The 15,216-nt window shown below is 38.6% G+C and overlaps 1 protein-coding gene across 2 annotated transcripts; it reads left to right on the plus strand.

The window, feature by feature from the left end:
• The first annotated feature begins 1,614 nt into the window (after positions 1-1,614).
• On the plus strand, positions 1,615-14,711 carry FUNDC1 (FUN14 domain containing 1). 2 transcript variants are annotated; one of them, XM_060087099.1, is made up of 5 exons: positions 1,615-1,789; positions 2,514-2,670; positions 6,216-6,291; positions 11,165-11,293; positions 13,004-14,711. In XM_060087099.1, the coding sequence occupies exons 1-5, from the start codon at positions 1,762-1,764 to the stop codon at positions 13,079-13,081; spliced, it is 468 nt and encodes a 155-aa protein (XP_059943082.1). In that variant the 5' UTR covers positions 1,615-1,761; the 3' UTR covers positions 13,082-14,711. The 2 variants fall into 2 exon arrangements, with proteins under 2 accessions (XP_059943082.1, XP_059943083.1); XM_060087100.1 differs by lacking the exon at positions 13,004-14,711 and adding an exon at positions 4,150-4,219 and having other exon boundaries at positions 11,165-11,291.
• Positions 14,712-15,216: the final 505 nt, after the last annotated feature.

A 15,216-nucleotide genomic window follows, 5' to 3' on the forward strand; every position in this document is an offset into this window, starting at 1 on the left:
GAACCCATCAGGAAGATCAAAGCACCTTTTAAAGCCTGTGTACACAATTTACACATTAAACCACTCGTCATTGAGCCAACAAAATGACAGCTTTTTCGATACTGGGAAAGAAAAAAACACTAGAAAAGTATATTATACAACCAACTTCCTTGAGGTAATGGCAAGGGCATATCACCGCAAGAAAAAAGGGAAGGACATTAAAAAGTTCCTTCTCAGCCCTTAAGTCCTTTAGAGAAATGATTGCCTTTTAATTCATTTTTGGATAAGTTTTGGATGCATTTTGGATACAAAGGTCTATTCTTTGGCATCTTAAGAGCACTGTTTTGTTTCCATTTTCTCCCCATTTCTCCATAATCGTTTGATTCTAAATACCATTTCCATGACAGGAAAGTGGCTTCTTTTTGTAGTTGGCAGATATTGCTGTAAGTATGTGAAAGTGTCATTTGGATGTCATTGGCCCAGTCAACCCTCTTCCAATTTGTAATTTTGCTCTTTCAGTTTGTATTTTTCATTTCTCTTTTTTCCATTTCAGTGGTCCATCATTTGCTGTTTCTCTTATTCTTTAGCACCTCATTAGGAGTGGGTAGGCAATGGGGAGGAAGGAGTGTATGAACTCAAACCTGTTAACTCTTGGAAAAAATATTGCAGTGAAGATCTCTGAAGCTATGTCCCTTAAAGTTATTTTGTTTCCAAAACGTGTAATCTTACGCAAATTGAAGACTAACATCTCCAGCCAGTCTTAGGATTGTATTTTGGGGGGACACAGGGTGAGGAACTTGAATCAACCCTTGCATTTAGAGCACCAGGACTTGAGAAGCCAAGTGCAATTATGTAAGTCAGTATTTTATATAATACAACCTCTACCAGAATTTCTTGTTTTTTCTTCATCTCCATATTCTCGTAATAGGAATACTGATAGGGCTGTTTTAATTGTACAGCGAATGCGGGTGCAATGCAAGTTCAAAACAAGTTTGGGGGCTGGTTTACGTGAACCAGAGTTAGCTGCTTGGCAATCAACACGGTTTTTCATTCAACAGAAGCTCGTGGGGCTTCTGGGTGAAGAACTTGCCCTTGTTCCTGTCAGATTTAAATAATAAAAATGATGCTTAAAAATTATGTCCTCTTGAATAACTCGTGTCAGGTCAGTTCTTAGGCCTCCCTCTTCCTCCTCGGTTTCCTGGCAGGAAACGCGTGGAGAAGGAGAGGATGAAAACGTTCCAGTTCCCAGCTGCAGCGCGTTAGAAAAATTTTCCATCCGTTGGTTGAGCCCTTGACTGCTTGAAAAGTGTGGTTTGAAACAGGGTTTCTCTTATCTCTTTTTAAAAGCCTCTTTCTGGTATAGTGTTACAAATAGCAAGCGGGTTTTCGATTTAACCACCAAGTGACGCACCCTCCTCTCCAGCCGTGAGGCTCTTTAAAAAAAAAGAACCAAAATTCAGGTTCTGTAAATTCTAGAGGGGGAGGGGTGGGAAACCAGGCTTGCGGAGGGCAACGGACTACAATTCCCACAAACCCTCGCGGGCTGGTATCCAGCCTGTTTCTCCCCTCTCCCCCTCCCCACGCCCCTGTGCCCTGCGCTTGCGCGGAAGGCCCTCTGCTTAGAGGAGGGGGCGGGGACAGGACTACGCGCCTGGAGGAAAAGGAGGAGGAGGAGGAAAAAAAGAGACCATAGACTTCCACCTGGGCCTAGAGCGGTTCTTAAAGTAGCGGGGAGAGGCGGGCGGGTTGGGACCACCTTCAATACAGGCCGCCGGCGGTATCATGGCGACCCGGAACGCCCCTCCCCAAGGTGAGCGGCCCGAAGTAGTATCTTATAGACGGCTCACATCTCTCGACCTTGGCTCGGGGGTGCGTCTTCCTTCCCCTGTCCCAGGGTTCCTGGGGGCTCTGTTTGCTTGAGGCAACCCTTTGATCACTCACTTCGGACTACACTCGCTCTCCCCTCTCGGACCCTCGCCCCCACCTCCTGCTTTACCTTCACCTCTGGCCGTTCCTGTCCGTCTTCTAACGTTTTTTGGTTGTTGTTTTTTTTAAGTCTTGGTTTTGAAATCATTTCTTCTTGTCGGGCCTCTAACCGGTTCCGTCAGTGGAGGACCCCCCCTTCTTTCTCCCACTGATGAAAACGGACCGTGCACTGACCCTGAACCTGAGATTTGGGGGTGACCTTTCATGCTGTGAAACTTTGAACTGACCCGCTGAGATTGGGGGGAGACCCTGCTGTGAAACTCTGACCTGTCCCTACTGAGATTTGGGGTGCGGGGGTGACCCCTCTGCTGCGTAAATGACGTTGCCCCGGCACCCAGGCCGGTCTCTGGGCCTTTGGAAAGGAGATGCATGGCCCTTTACTCTCAAGGCCCTAGTCTCGGGGATTGGGTTTAAGAAACTTTGTTTCCATCTGGGCGTTTTTAGCTGTATGCCAAATGTAACAATGAGTTGTAACAGATGAAAATGTACAGGGCACTTTTAACTTTCGGTTGACTGTAAATTTGTTGCTTTCATTTTTTGTTTTGAAGAATATGAAAGTGATGATGACTCTTACGAAGTGCTGGATTTAACTGAGTATGCAAGAAGACACCACTGGTGGAATCGAGTGTTTGGCCACAGTTCCGGACCTATGGTAGAAAAATACTCAGTAGCCACCCAGATTGTAATGGGTGGAGTGAGTGGCTGGTGAGAAAAACATCTTTTTTTTGTTAAATTTCATTGGGAGCCTGACTGCTGCCCTTTTGTATCTAGGCCAATTACGTGCTCAGTCAGTGGCTTTACACTGTTAATCCCAGAAGAGCTGTACCTTGAGGCTTTTCTCTGTGGTATGATTAGTGTAATCAACACTCAGAGACTGTTGGGTTTTGGTGATCATCCTCCAACACCCTCCACTGTTCCTTCTTCGCCCTTCCTTTGATTCTTTGTATATTTTCGCCCATCTCAGATTTCGCAGATATAGTGAATCTGATTCAGTGACAGTGGGTAAGGAGGGAAAAATATAGAAGAGTTAATGATATGTAAATAATTTTTACTTGTTCAGTGCTAACAACCGGAAAACCCTGTGAGAATTCCCGCAGCAAAACTGGTCTCCAGGATTATCAGCCCTGTGGAGAGCAGTGTAAAATTCTCAGTAAAAAGTACTGATTATGATACAGATGATTCTAATTTGGATTATGATAATACTTTGAAGAAGAGTTGTAGATTGGGTCTTGGTTGGAATTAAAGGACTGATTGCTTACTCAGTAATAATACTGTGGAGTACATTAAGGGGGAGAGGTTGATAAGCATTAACCTAACCAATTAACATTTCAGATCACATGATTATATAATTGCTACTGTAGATATAATTCTGTTATTCTTAGACTAAAAGATTAGCCAAATAACAAGGGTCAGAAACAAGTTTGACTCTTTATTTTGAAAATGTTCATGACCCTAGAGAATTTCTGAAGTTAGGGTACGTGCTTAACTTGTGAGTAATCATTTATTTCTTAGATTCTAAGTTAAATTCATCTTACATTAATTTAAATATTTACATATTTAAACTCAGTGAGTATAAAATGATTTTTTTGATTTGTGTTTTACTTGCACCTTGGAACAATGGGGCACTCTTTCATGCCTTTTTTTAAATAAATATCATTTTATGGTAGAAACACTCACTGTGAAGATTCTGTGACAAAGAGGTGCAGTATTTATTCATGATGTATACTTATTAGTGCTGCTTATGAAAAAAGCCTGCAGTTAGAGAGATGCCTGGTCAGAGCCCTGGTTAATTCAGATAATTTTTCACAGGCCGGTGGTACCTTGATGCTCACAATTCAGGGCCTGGCCTTCTGCTTAAATAAGCTCACAATTTGATGCCATGGATGATGGGTTAATGTGAGTCAAGGCCTAAAGCCCCACCTTAAAATAGACTAAAAAATAATTGAGGGCTTCCCTGGTGGCGCAGTGGTTGAGAGTCCGCCTGCCGATGCAGGGGACGCGGGTTCGTGCCCCGGTCCGGGAAGATCCCACATGCCGCGGAGCCTGCACGTCCGGAGCCTGTGCTGCACAACTGGAGAGGCCACAACAGTGAGAGGCCCGCGTACTGCAAAAAAAAAATAATAATAATAATAATAATAATAATTGAGCAATAGAATTAAATTGTTGTGTGTTTTCTCCTTGTAGGCTAAGCTTGGTGAGAAGCCCAGTGATTGGCAGAAGTTTGCTTGGAAAGCCTAGAGACAGAAGAGAGGAAGTTAGTAGACTCATTTTAGTGGCTCATGCTGGCAAGCAAAGGATAGACATGCTTGTGGAGCACATTCCCCACGATATTGTTAAGACCTGGCTGCTGCTTGCCTCCTCTGTTCCCTTTTCTGAGTCTTTGTTGCTGTCTCCCCTACTGAGGGACACATATGTTTGAACTGTAGCCAGATGTCAGTCCAGGAGCTGTGTAATAGGACTCATATTATACAGGTGATTTGTTGCAATGACTTTAGATTCAGTGTAATAAATTTTTGCAATTTTCTTAGGGTATGAAACTGATGTACTGTTGTGGCATACATTAAGGAGGAATGGTTAATAGATGTTAACTTAACCAGTTAATAATTCAGACCAATTCAGGACATGAATGGGAAACTGAGGAGATTACGTTTAGCTGTAGGTAGCTATAGGTTCTTGATCATAATAAGAAATTAAAACTGATAGCAGGATGGGTGGCTGCTAGGGGAGATGGGAGGTGTGAAGATTAGCTAGAGTGTCCTTAGTGTGGTCTGGAAGCAAGGTAGTGATGCCCTTGAGGATGGAAAGAAGACAATCAAATGATGTTTTGGCGGTACTCGAGTATATAGAATTGGCCGTCAGTTGGACCCCAAAGGCAATGAAGAAGGCAGCCTGAGATGAGCATGAGGTAACAAGCCTAGAGAATGGTGCAGTCACTTACAAATTGGGACCTTAGCAACAGCTGGTTTGGTTGGAAAGATGATGTTTGCTTTGGGACATTTTGAATATGTGGTTCTGGGTGGCAAGAGAAGCTCATCATTTAATTGGAAATGTAAATTTTCCATTTATGAAGGTGTATTAGTTTCCTAAGGCTGTTGTAACAAAGTACCACAACTAGGTAGCTTAAAATGAGAGAAACTTATTCTCTCACAGGTCTGGAGGCTAAAAATTTGAAAGATATCAACAGGGTTGGTTCCTTCCTGGAGGCTCAGAGAGAATTTGTTCCATGCTTCTCTCCTATATCCTGATGGTTGCCAGCAATCCCTGGCATTCCTTGACTTGTAGACATATCACTCCAATTCTGCCTCTGTCATCACATGGCTGTCTTCCCTCTGTGTGTCTCTATGACACATTGGATTTGGGGCCCACCCGACTCCAGTATAGCCTCATCTGAACTAACTACATCTACGATGAACTTATTCCAAATAAGGTCACATTCTGAGGTTCTAGGAAAGACATGGATTTCGGGGGTGACACTCTTCAACCCAGTACAGAAGGCTGGAGTTGGAAATCTGAGATTCTTTTGCATACTGGGTCTGGAATACTTAAGGGAATAATGAGCTCACTGAAGGAGAGAATCAAAAAAGAAGTATGGGTTGACATCTTTACAGGATAGATGACACAAAACAGGTTTAATATAGAGATAGAAATAGATAAGGAAGCCATGAGAAATGTGGGCTGAAGTATAGTCGTGAAGGTGGAACTCCAGCTGGACCTTAAAGGGTAGGAAAGTTTTAGATAGGTAGAGCTAGGTAGGAACCCCTAGAAACAGGGAGGTTAATAGCTTGAGCAACAGTGGTGACATATTTGGAAACTGATTGGGTTGGAGCAGAAGGTTTGGGTAGCGTGAGAGACGGCCAGGTGTGTGGAACATCTTGAGTGTATTAAAACAAAACTAAGCTAAGTACTTTTATTATGAGGAATTTCAACTGAATACAACTGTAGAAGGAAGAGTGTAATGAACCCCTGAGTACTCAACATTCAGTTTCAGTAGCCAGTCTTTTTCCTGTAAATTCCCCTCTTCTTCTCTCCATCCCTTATTTTGAAGCACATCTCAGACAATTTAGATTATGCACTTTTGACTAGTCCATATAACTGACGGGAAACATTGTGGGTTTCTGAGCGGGTAAGGGACATGATCAAAGGAACGGGGAAGACATTAAGATTTTATTAGGAAAGCAGTGAAAAGTAGAAGGGAGAGAGTTTAGTACATCATTGATTGTTCTCATCTTTTGTCATTTCTTCCATTAAAGGTGTGCGGGATTTTTGTTCCAGAAAGTTGGAAAACTTGCAGCAACTGCAGTAGGTGGTGGCTTTCTTCTCCTTCAGGTATGTCAGAGCTTTTGGTCCTTGCCTCTGCTTACATACGTAGCCCTTAGGAACTGAGAAAGTCAAGTTTAGCCATTTCATTCCTGTCCATTTTAATAGAAGATGGAGTTTCTCTTTTAGGCATCAGTTTATGGAAAAACTAAAATGAGTTTTGAAAGCTGGCATCTGTCATGAAAAGCATCAATTTAAATACTTCTGAGGGTTTTTAAGCATAGTTTGATCCCAGCTATTAAAAACACAACTGTTAAAATTTGAGGTATCTCATTTTTTGTTATTATTTACCTAAATTTTCCTTGAAGCATCTCCCTAGAAAAATAAACATTTCATCAATAGCATAACCTGTTCATGCTGACCATTTAAAACATATATTTAAAATTCACACACACTCTCAAGAACCTGCTGTATAAAAAAATAAATAAAATATAATTCAAAAAAAAATTCACACACACTCTCATACACAATATATAAAATTCAAGAAGTCTCCTTCCTGTTTCCTAGCCAGTTTTCCTTCCCAGGGGAAAATGCTGTTAGCAATTTCTAACATGTTTTTTAAAACTAGGGAACCATAGTAATATAGAAAGTGGAAAATTGGGTTTAAAAAAATCATTCATAATCCTATTTCTGAGGCAATTAGATTTGAAATTTTAGTCTTGTTCATGTCCTCTAAGTATAAGGTTCAAAAATGCTTTGCTGTTACAGGATGTTTTCAGGATATTATCTGGCATTAATGTCTGTTTGGCATATATTTTCCCCAAAATATCATTCCCTGAAGATCAAATATAGCAAATCCTAAAATTCAAAATTTCTGGGAATGAATGTTAGCAACAATTTTAAAGATACAGAAATCTGTCAGATTTTAAAAATGATTGATGGTCATAGCAACCAAAGTCTGAGTTCAGCACCTAAGCCATTGATCATGTAATAACCAGTGTCATTGCCTGAAGTACAAAGGGGCTGGATTCATATGTGTTAAGCACAGATTTTAAGTTGTTTACTAAGCAGTTTAAATATATATATAAAATATATATATATATATATATATATATATATATATATTTTATATATATATATATTTTTTTCTGTTGGTGGTATTATTAGGGGTAATTGCTTATGACTTGTGGTAAGAGGTAAAAAGGAATATGGTTCATATCTAAATTTAGTCCTTTGGATGAATATGCCAGTATTTGTACAAAGGAGAATTTTATTTAAGCTGATTTTTGACTTGGGTTTATATAGAACCAAGAATTAAGATATTTATATAGTTATCAAGAATCAAGATATTGAATTCTATAGCTATTTTGAAAACTCAGTTGTCATTTCTGTTTAGTGGAAAAGGGTACTGGGCCAAAGCAGAGTTCCCTAAAATGTTCACAGATAGAATTATACATTTCAATGTAAAGGGTACTGGACCAAAGCAGAGTTCCCTAAAATGTTCACAGATAGAGAGAATTATACATTTCAGTGTACTCTGCATGTCAGTTTTTCAGAAGTCCGTTTCAGTCCACTTGATATGTACCCTTCAAGCCCACGTTTTGCTGTTGCCACCTTCTACTTTGTGTCTAGTCCACATATTGTTTGAAGTCACTGATTAGAAGAGCATGAGACCTGTCAGCATCAAACCAATTTTTCCCACAAATATGACTTAACTTGAAAACTCTGTAGAAGGAAACAAAGAAGAAAAAAGAAACAAATGGCTTTTAGACTAATTACCTATTATTTAGTCTCGCTTCCATATTTTTATTAAAGATAAATATTAGTTTTCTGACAACTTAAAGCTTTTCTAGTAACTCAGGTGTTTTCCAGTAGATATTTACCACACTGCCATCTTAAAACAGACAGTGGTATATAAATCTTTAAAATTTATTTTTTATTTTTTTTGAGTTGTACATGCCCATAATTCAGAGGGTCATGTACATGTATAATGCTTATTACAGATTAGGGTAGTTCTTTGCCTCCCTCGCTACCTCCCCATTTTTCCCTCCCTTGAGGTAACCAGTTTGAACTATTAGCTGATTCTTAAGGTATTTATTTCCTTTTTCCTAAGCAAGTGAATTGGACATTTCTTTATCTTTCAGTTTGAGGTATTAACTGTTGGCTTCCCGTTATGGAATTTGGGAGTTTAGCTATGACGTATTGAACTTCTGTGTGCCCCACCCCCACAACCCCCACATCATCTGAGTATTGTTATTTCATAATTGTGTTAGATCATTACCTGGAGTTCACTGAGCTCTGGAATCTAAAGTAATGTCTTTAACCATGTTCAGGAAGGCTTTGGCCATTATTTCTTTAAATATTTTCTCCTATTCTTTCTTCTCCTTCTGAACATGACTCTGATTGATGCATGTTGGGCTCTTTGATAATGTTCTGAAGTTTTGTTCATCTAGTTTTTCAGTCTTTTTTTTCAGATTGTGTAATTTCTAGTGATCTAGCTTCGGGTTCACTGACTCTCTGTCATCTACCTTCTGCCGTTAAGGCTATCCAGTGAACTTATTTCAGATACTGTATTTTCCAATTCTAGAATTTTCATTTGGTTCTTTTTATATTTTCTATATCTCTGATGAGATTTCTTATCTTTTCATTGATTACAACTGTAGTTTCCTTTACCTCATTGAGCATAGTTACAGTACTGCTTTAAAGTCCTGTAAATTTCAATATCTGGGTCATCTCAGAGTTGGCAGCTGTTGATCTTCTTTTGCAACTAGGCCACATTTTCTTGCTTTATCATATCAAATAACTTTGTATTTTATCCCTGGGCATTAGGAACGTTACATCGTGAAGAATCTGGATTCTGTTTTATTCCTCCGAAGTTTGTTAATGTTTTGATTTTAGTAGGCAGTTAACTTGGTTAGACTCAAATTGCAAACTCCATTTCACCTGTGGTGGATAGTGGCTCAAATCTCAGTTTATTTATTTTTATTTTTTATTTTTTTGCGGTATGTGGGCCTTTAACTGTTGTGGCCTCTCCCATTGCGGAGCACAGGCTCTGGATGCACAGGCTCAGCAGCCATGGCTCACAGGCCCAGCCGCTCCGCGGCATATGGGATCTTCCTGGACCGGGGCACGAACCCGTGTCCCCTGCATCGGCAGGCAGACTCTCAACCACTGTGCCACCAGGGAAGCCCTCAGTTTATTTTTTTTTAAGCCTTAGCCAGAGTGCTTCATTATGCCCCATGAATGTGTGGTTCAGAACTTGGGTAGAGTTTACACATAGAATTTGGGGCTCCCCTTCTCTAGCTGTGTCCTTTCTGGCAGCTGTTATTGTCCTGGGCTCTGCCCTCTGGTTCTTCAGGCCAGAAAGGTGGCATGTTTTCTATTGAACTTTTAGCCACCCTGCAACTGCGTCTTATCCTCAGGATAAAGCCAAAAAAATGGGCAACTTACCCTACATTCGTCTCTTCCTACAAGTTTCAACTCCTCTTCAAAATCTGCTTCCTTTTGTTAAATTCTGGAGCGCTTGTGTTTTAACCAGGGTTTATAGTCGCTGTCTATGGGAGGGACCTTAAGGTTCATCATCCCCTCCACGTCTGTGACCCAAATTGCCATGTCAGGTATTGCCAGGAAAAGCTTTCACTTGCCATTTGGTTTCATTACCACTCTGTTTTGCTGAGGCTAGAGTTAGAAGTGATAGAAGGTGAATAAATATAGGGATAAATGCAGATAAATAGATTCTTCTGTGGAGTCATTCACAGTGAAAATGGAACCTAAGATTCCCAGCCTATTTATATAAAATCAGATATTTTTATTTTTTGAAGTATTTTATGTGTGGTTCATACTTAAAGTGATGTAGTAAAAGATTACAAAGAAAGTATAAGCTTGGTAGAAGTGATTTATAATGGTATACAAGTCTCAGTTGTTTACTACTCATGTGATTCTTTATATGTTGATTGTATTATTCGGAGGGACTACCTTTACTGACTTAACACACACACTGTTGTTCCTGATCAGATTTTGCAGTGTCTCAGTAGCACCATATGAGAGTTTTTCTTAGAGTTAGTAGGCATTTAGCTGGAGTTTTATTAAAAGAATTTATGGCATGAAGGTTGTTTAGAGCATATTTTCTTTTATATTTCACTTTCAAAAGCAATTACCAGGGCTTCCCTGGTGGCACAGTGGTTGAGAGTCTGCCTGCCAATGCAGGGGACGCGGGTTCGTACCCCGGTCCGGGAAGATCCCACATGCCGCGGAGTGGCTTGGCCCGTGAGCCATGGCCGCTGAGCCTGTGCGTCCAGAGCCTGTGCTCCGCAACGGGAGAGGCCACAACAGTGAGAGGCCCACGTACTGCAAAAAAAAAAAAAAAAAAAAAGCAATTACCAGAAAGTATTCTTAATTTGACTAAAGAGTCAGAGTTAGTGAAGAGCCTTTATCAAGCTACTTTAGTGACCTAGTAACTGATTGGCTACTGATCTCTTATAATTAAACATCTCTTTAATTAAAGGTACTTTTTTATTAGCTATATAATTTCAATAGTCTCTGTGCCTTTTTAGCTAATTCTCAAATTCCAAAAATTATGATAGAATTATAGAATAGTTATAATACAGTTTTTGGAATCTTTTCCCATTAAGTACTATACTTCTCTTAACATAGTGTTTATCACATCTAAGTAATTATTTATGCTTAAGTCTGTTTTCCCTAATGGACCATAAGCTCTATGAGGGTGGGGACCTATGTCTCCCTTGTTCTTGGCCACAGCTTGGAGACCTAGAACAGTGCTTGGCACAGAATAGGCACTCACTGTCTGTTAATGAATAAATTAGTGGATAAATTGTGATTTCTTACCCATAAGCTTCATACATTTCTTGAAATCTAAATGTTCATATATCGTATTAGCAACCTAGTTGGTTTAGAATTAACCATTTTTATCACATTTTTGCAGATTGCCAGTCACAGTGGCTATGTGCAGATCGACTGGAAGAGAGTTGAAAAAGATGTAAACAAAGCAAAAAGACAGATTAAGAAACGAGCAAATAAGGCAGCACCTGAAATCAACAATATAATAGAAGAAGTAAGACAAAGTACATTTTTGGCTCCTTTTCTTTTTTTTTAAATGAATCTCAGTAGAAAATGTGACTAGGGATTGCCTTTTAAAAAAAATTGGTGTTTCTGGTCATATCTAGAGTGTTAAGTAAAATTTGGGATAAAGCCACCATTTAAATCACTCATTATTTTTTTTACTTGTTAACTAAAACTACCTTTTTTTTTTTGAAGTGGAATAGTTTGAAAATGTATATATTTATTTTATTAATATGTTATTAGTTTTATTCATGTTTTTATGTGAATTTTGCCTATTTTCTTCTTATATTCTATTTAGAATTGAATTGAATGCTCCTTTGCCTTTATTTTAATTCTGTCCTTTTACTTCCCCCAACTTTTATTTTGAAAAATTTCAGATCGGTTGAAAGGTTGAAAGACAAAAACAGTGAATACCCAAATACCCTTCACCTATTCATCAAATTGTTCACGTTTCACCACATTTGCTGGTGTGTGTGTGTGTGTGTGTGTGAGTGAGAAATTTACCCTTTTTTTTTGTTTTTTTCCCAAACTGTTTAAGACATTAGGTCTTTTTATTCTTAAATACTTCAGCACATATATCCCAAGAGTACGGATATTCTCCTATACTATTACCATTACCCTTATTAATCCCCCCAAACTTAACATGATACAATAATATTTCCTAATATAGAGTTCATATTACAATTTTTCCACAAAATATCTTTTACATCTTTTCCCCCCGATTAAGAATTACATATTGCATTTGGTTGTCATGTTTCTGAAGTCTGCTTTAATCTTAGATGGTCCCCTCATCTGTTTTTTTGTTTTTGTTTTTCTGTCTTTCATGACACATTTTTGAAACATCTAGGCAGAGTATCGTACAGTCTGGCTTTGTCTGATTGCTTCTTCATGATTTTATTTGGGTTAAACATTTTATCAAGGTGTTATTTTTTTGATCCTGTGCATTTTTTCCTACTGGCTAAGTGAACTGACTGTTAATATACATCACTGTGCATGCTGTGGGAATTTATTAAATCATCTACGTTAATAACTTGCTGAATGGACCATTTATGCCAGCCCTATAGGGAGATTTCTTTTTACCTGTGAGAATTTTGCTGTCCATAAGCCTGTTATCTCAGAAGCAGGAAGTTTACTGGGCCTGGCTGGGGGCTCTAGGCTCCTTCAGTTTGTAACAGACAGCCCTGGCATCTTGCCTGGTTGTTGGCACCTGCAATAGTAGGTACTCAAGAATTTTTGCTGAATATTTACTGAATTGAGGAAAACATCTGAAAATGATACTTAGCTCTGGATTTAATAATTAAGAGTATTTTTAAGAATTTATATCTTTTCTTTTTCTTATTGTGGTAAAATATACATAACATAAAATTTACCATTTTAAGTATTTTTAAATGCACAATTCACTGGCATTAAGTACATTCACACTTTCGTGTAACCATTACCACTATCCATTTCCAGAACTTTTTCATCATCCCAAATAGAAACTCTAACCATTAAACAGTAACTCCCACAATCAACCCCTCTCCCCAGCCGTTGGTAACCTCTGTTCTACTTTCTGTCTTGATGAATTTGACTATTCATATAAGTGGAAATTATAACAACATTGTCCTTTTTTTGTCTGTCTTATTTCACTTAGCGTAATGTTTTCAAGATTCATCCATGTTGTAGCACAATTCAGAGTATTTTTCTTTAAACTTTGTTTCAGGCAACAGAATTTGTCAAACAGAACATTGTGATATCCAGTGGATTTGTGGGAGGCTTTTTGCTAGGCCTTGCATCTTAAGGATATGAATATTCTATCACAGTGGAGTCACCTCTGAGAAGAGAAATGGTGGTGACAAGATGGTCTCAGCATTACCCATTGACAGATTCTCCAGGATGACAAGAAACAACTAGCTGGACAGTACCAAACTCACTGCTTAGCATTTTGCCATCTGAAATTTGGCAGACAGGTATCTGCTATAAAACAATCTATATGGTCTGTGTATAATGATATTCCTGAGCAAATCATGGCTTTCATTATTTTTTAAAAACTTGCATTTGTTTAAAATTTGCCTATAAAACACCACTGTTGGACGTAGATATGGAGAGAGAAAAAAATCTGTTGGCTATATTCTCCAGTGAAGTATCATCCTTATTTTACTTAAATAAGATGTTCTCCACTGTGCTTTTTAGTGTAGTGCCAATAATTTAAAAATTTGTATTATAGCTTCAACAGTAGGGCTGACTTTTTTCTTTTTCTTTTTTTTTTTTTGCGGTGCGCAGGCCTCTCACTGTTGTGGCCTCTCCCATTGCGGAGCACAGGCTCTGGACGTGCAGGCTCAGCGGCCGTGGCTCACAGGCCCAGCCGCTCTGCAGCATGTGGGATTTTCCCGGACCGGGGCACAAACCCGTGTCCCCTGGATCGGCAAGCAGACTCTCAACTGCTGCGCCACCAGGGAAGCCCCTGACTCTTTTTTAAGGATATGTTTGCAATAAACTGAAGAACTATAATGCCCTTTTATGGAAGGATTTACAAATAATAGAATTATTAAAGTTATTAAACAAATTTAATACCAATTTTTAGGTTGTTTTTTCCTGCAATTCTTACTTTGCTTACTATGTAATAACTGTAGTAAATGCTCTTCTAGGGAAATACTACATGTCTAAAGCTATTTTTCTTTTTTTTGATGTCTGTAGTTGTAAAAATGTCTTCTTGTATATAAGCTTGTAATTTTTTTATTCATTTGTTTATCTTGGCAGCCTGGGTAGAATTAATTATTTTGAGGGTACATATAGTTGGGTCACTGATTCGTTTTATTAACTTTGAGTGAACCATGTTTTTCATTTTAAAAAATCCTAATTATTATTTAGACCCTTTCTTTACAAAGAGGTAAAAATCACCTTAAAATACTTAGTAGTATAGTATGAATTTATTGTCTGAAGAACAGTGATTTTCTATATAATCATGAAATTGTAGTTTAAAGAGAATCATCTCTTTGATCTAGTCTTGAGATGTAAATGCTGAGGCTTTCAGCTTTTTAGGTAGCATTTTATGTTGGTCCCAACACTAGGCCAGTTGACTTGTTTCTCAGGGCCGATATCACACTCCCTCAGAGGGTCCTTGGCCTAGAAAAGCTTTTTGTATTGTTTGTTTTGTCCAGAGTTCTACGTTGGAATTGGGAAAAACAGCAGAACAACATGTGTTGGAATCTTCAGATTGGAAAGACTTTGTGGATACTCAGACTATCTCCTTTTGATAGGAAGTCTCTGTAGTATTTTTTGTGTATTGTAAACATAAGGCATTTCATACTTTCAAGATTGTTACAGTCTGTGTGCTTTCATTTTTGCAAGACTCCTTAAAATTGAATGTGGGATTGATGTTCATTTTCTTCCTTTACTCTCAGCGCCTCAGATAAAATGCTAAATAAAACTCAGACTTTCTTAATATGAAGTGGTTTTGCTTATAAATACTTAATTTTTCTTCTTTGAGCTTTTCTCTCTTTCTGCCTTGCCTAGCTTTTCATGACTGTGTAATTAAAAGGGAAAAATATTCTACATTAGGTAGAACCTGGGCCGCACTTCTATGTGCCATATCTGCGTGATACCTTTCATCTGATGCAGTGTGGCAGGCTACTGTGGGAAGCTCTAGGAGCTGGCTCAGTTTGTTCATTTTAGAAATATTTATAGTGTCTGTTCTGTGTGTGATACTTTGGGAAAGTGGGGGGCACAAAAATGTCTGCCCTCAAATAAAGGCTAAATATTCCTATATGAAAAGTTACATACTACTATAGGAGAACTTGGTGTATGATTTAGTGGCAAATGAGTTGTAGAGGTAACTACTTTCAGAGTCCAAACATGAATGAAAAGTGAAAAAGAGCACTTCATTTTTTACCTATACATTTCCAAGTATTTTTGGATTTGTTTGAAAATATTTGT

This window comes from Mesoplodon densirostris, chromosome X (genome assembly GCF_025265405.1).
Source record: "Mesoplodon densirostris isolate mMesDen1 chromosome X, mMesDen1 primary haplotype, whole genome shotgun sequence".
NCBI classification, from domain to species: Eukaryota; Metazoa; Chordata; class Mammalia; order Artiodactyla; family Ziphiidae; genus Mesoplodon; species Mesoplodon densirostris.

Excerpts from the sequence above, each read along its gene's own strand:
- FUNDC1 (XM_060087099.1), top strand. The coding sequence starts at position 1,762 with ATGGCGACCCGGAACGCCCCTCCCCAAG. Across the intron at positions 2,671-6,215 it reads ATGGGTGGAGTGAGTGGCTG|GTGTGCGGGATTTTTGTTCC; the intron begins GTGAGAAAAACA and ends CTTCCATTAAAG. Across the intron at positions 11,294-13,003 it reads TCAACAATATAATAGAAGAA|GCAACAGAATTTGTCAAACA; the intron begins GTAAGACAAAGT and ends ACTTTGTTTCAG.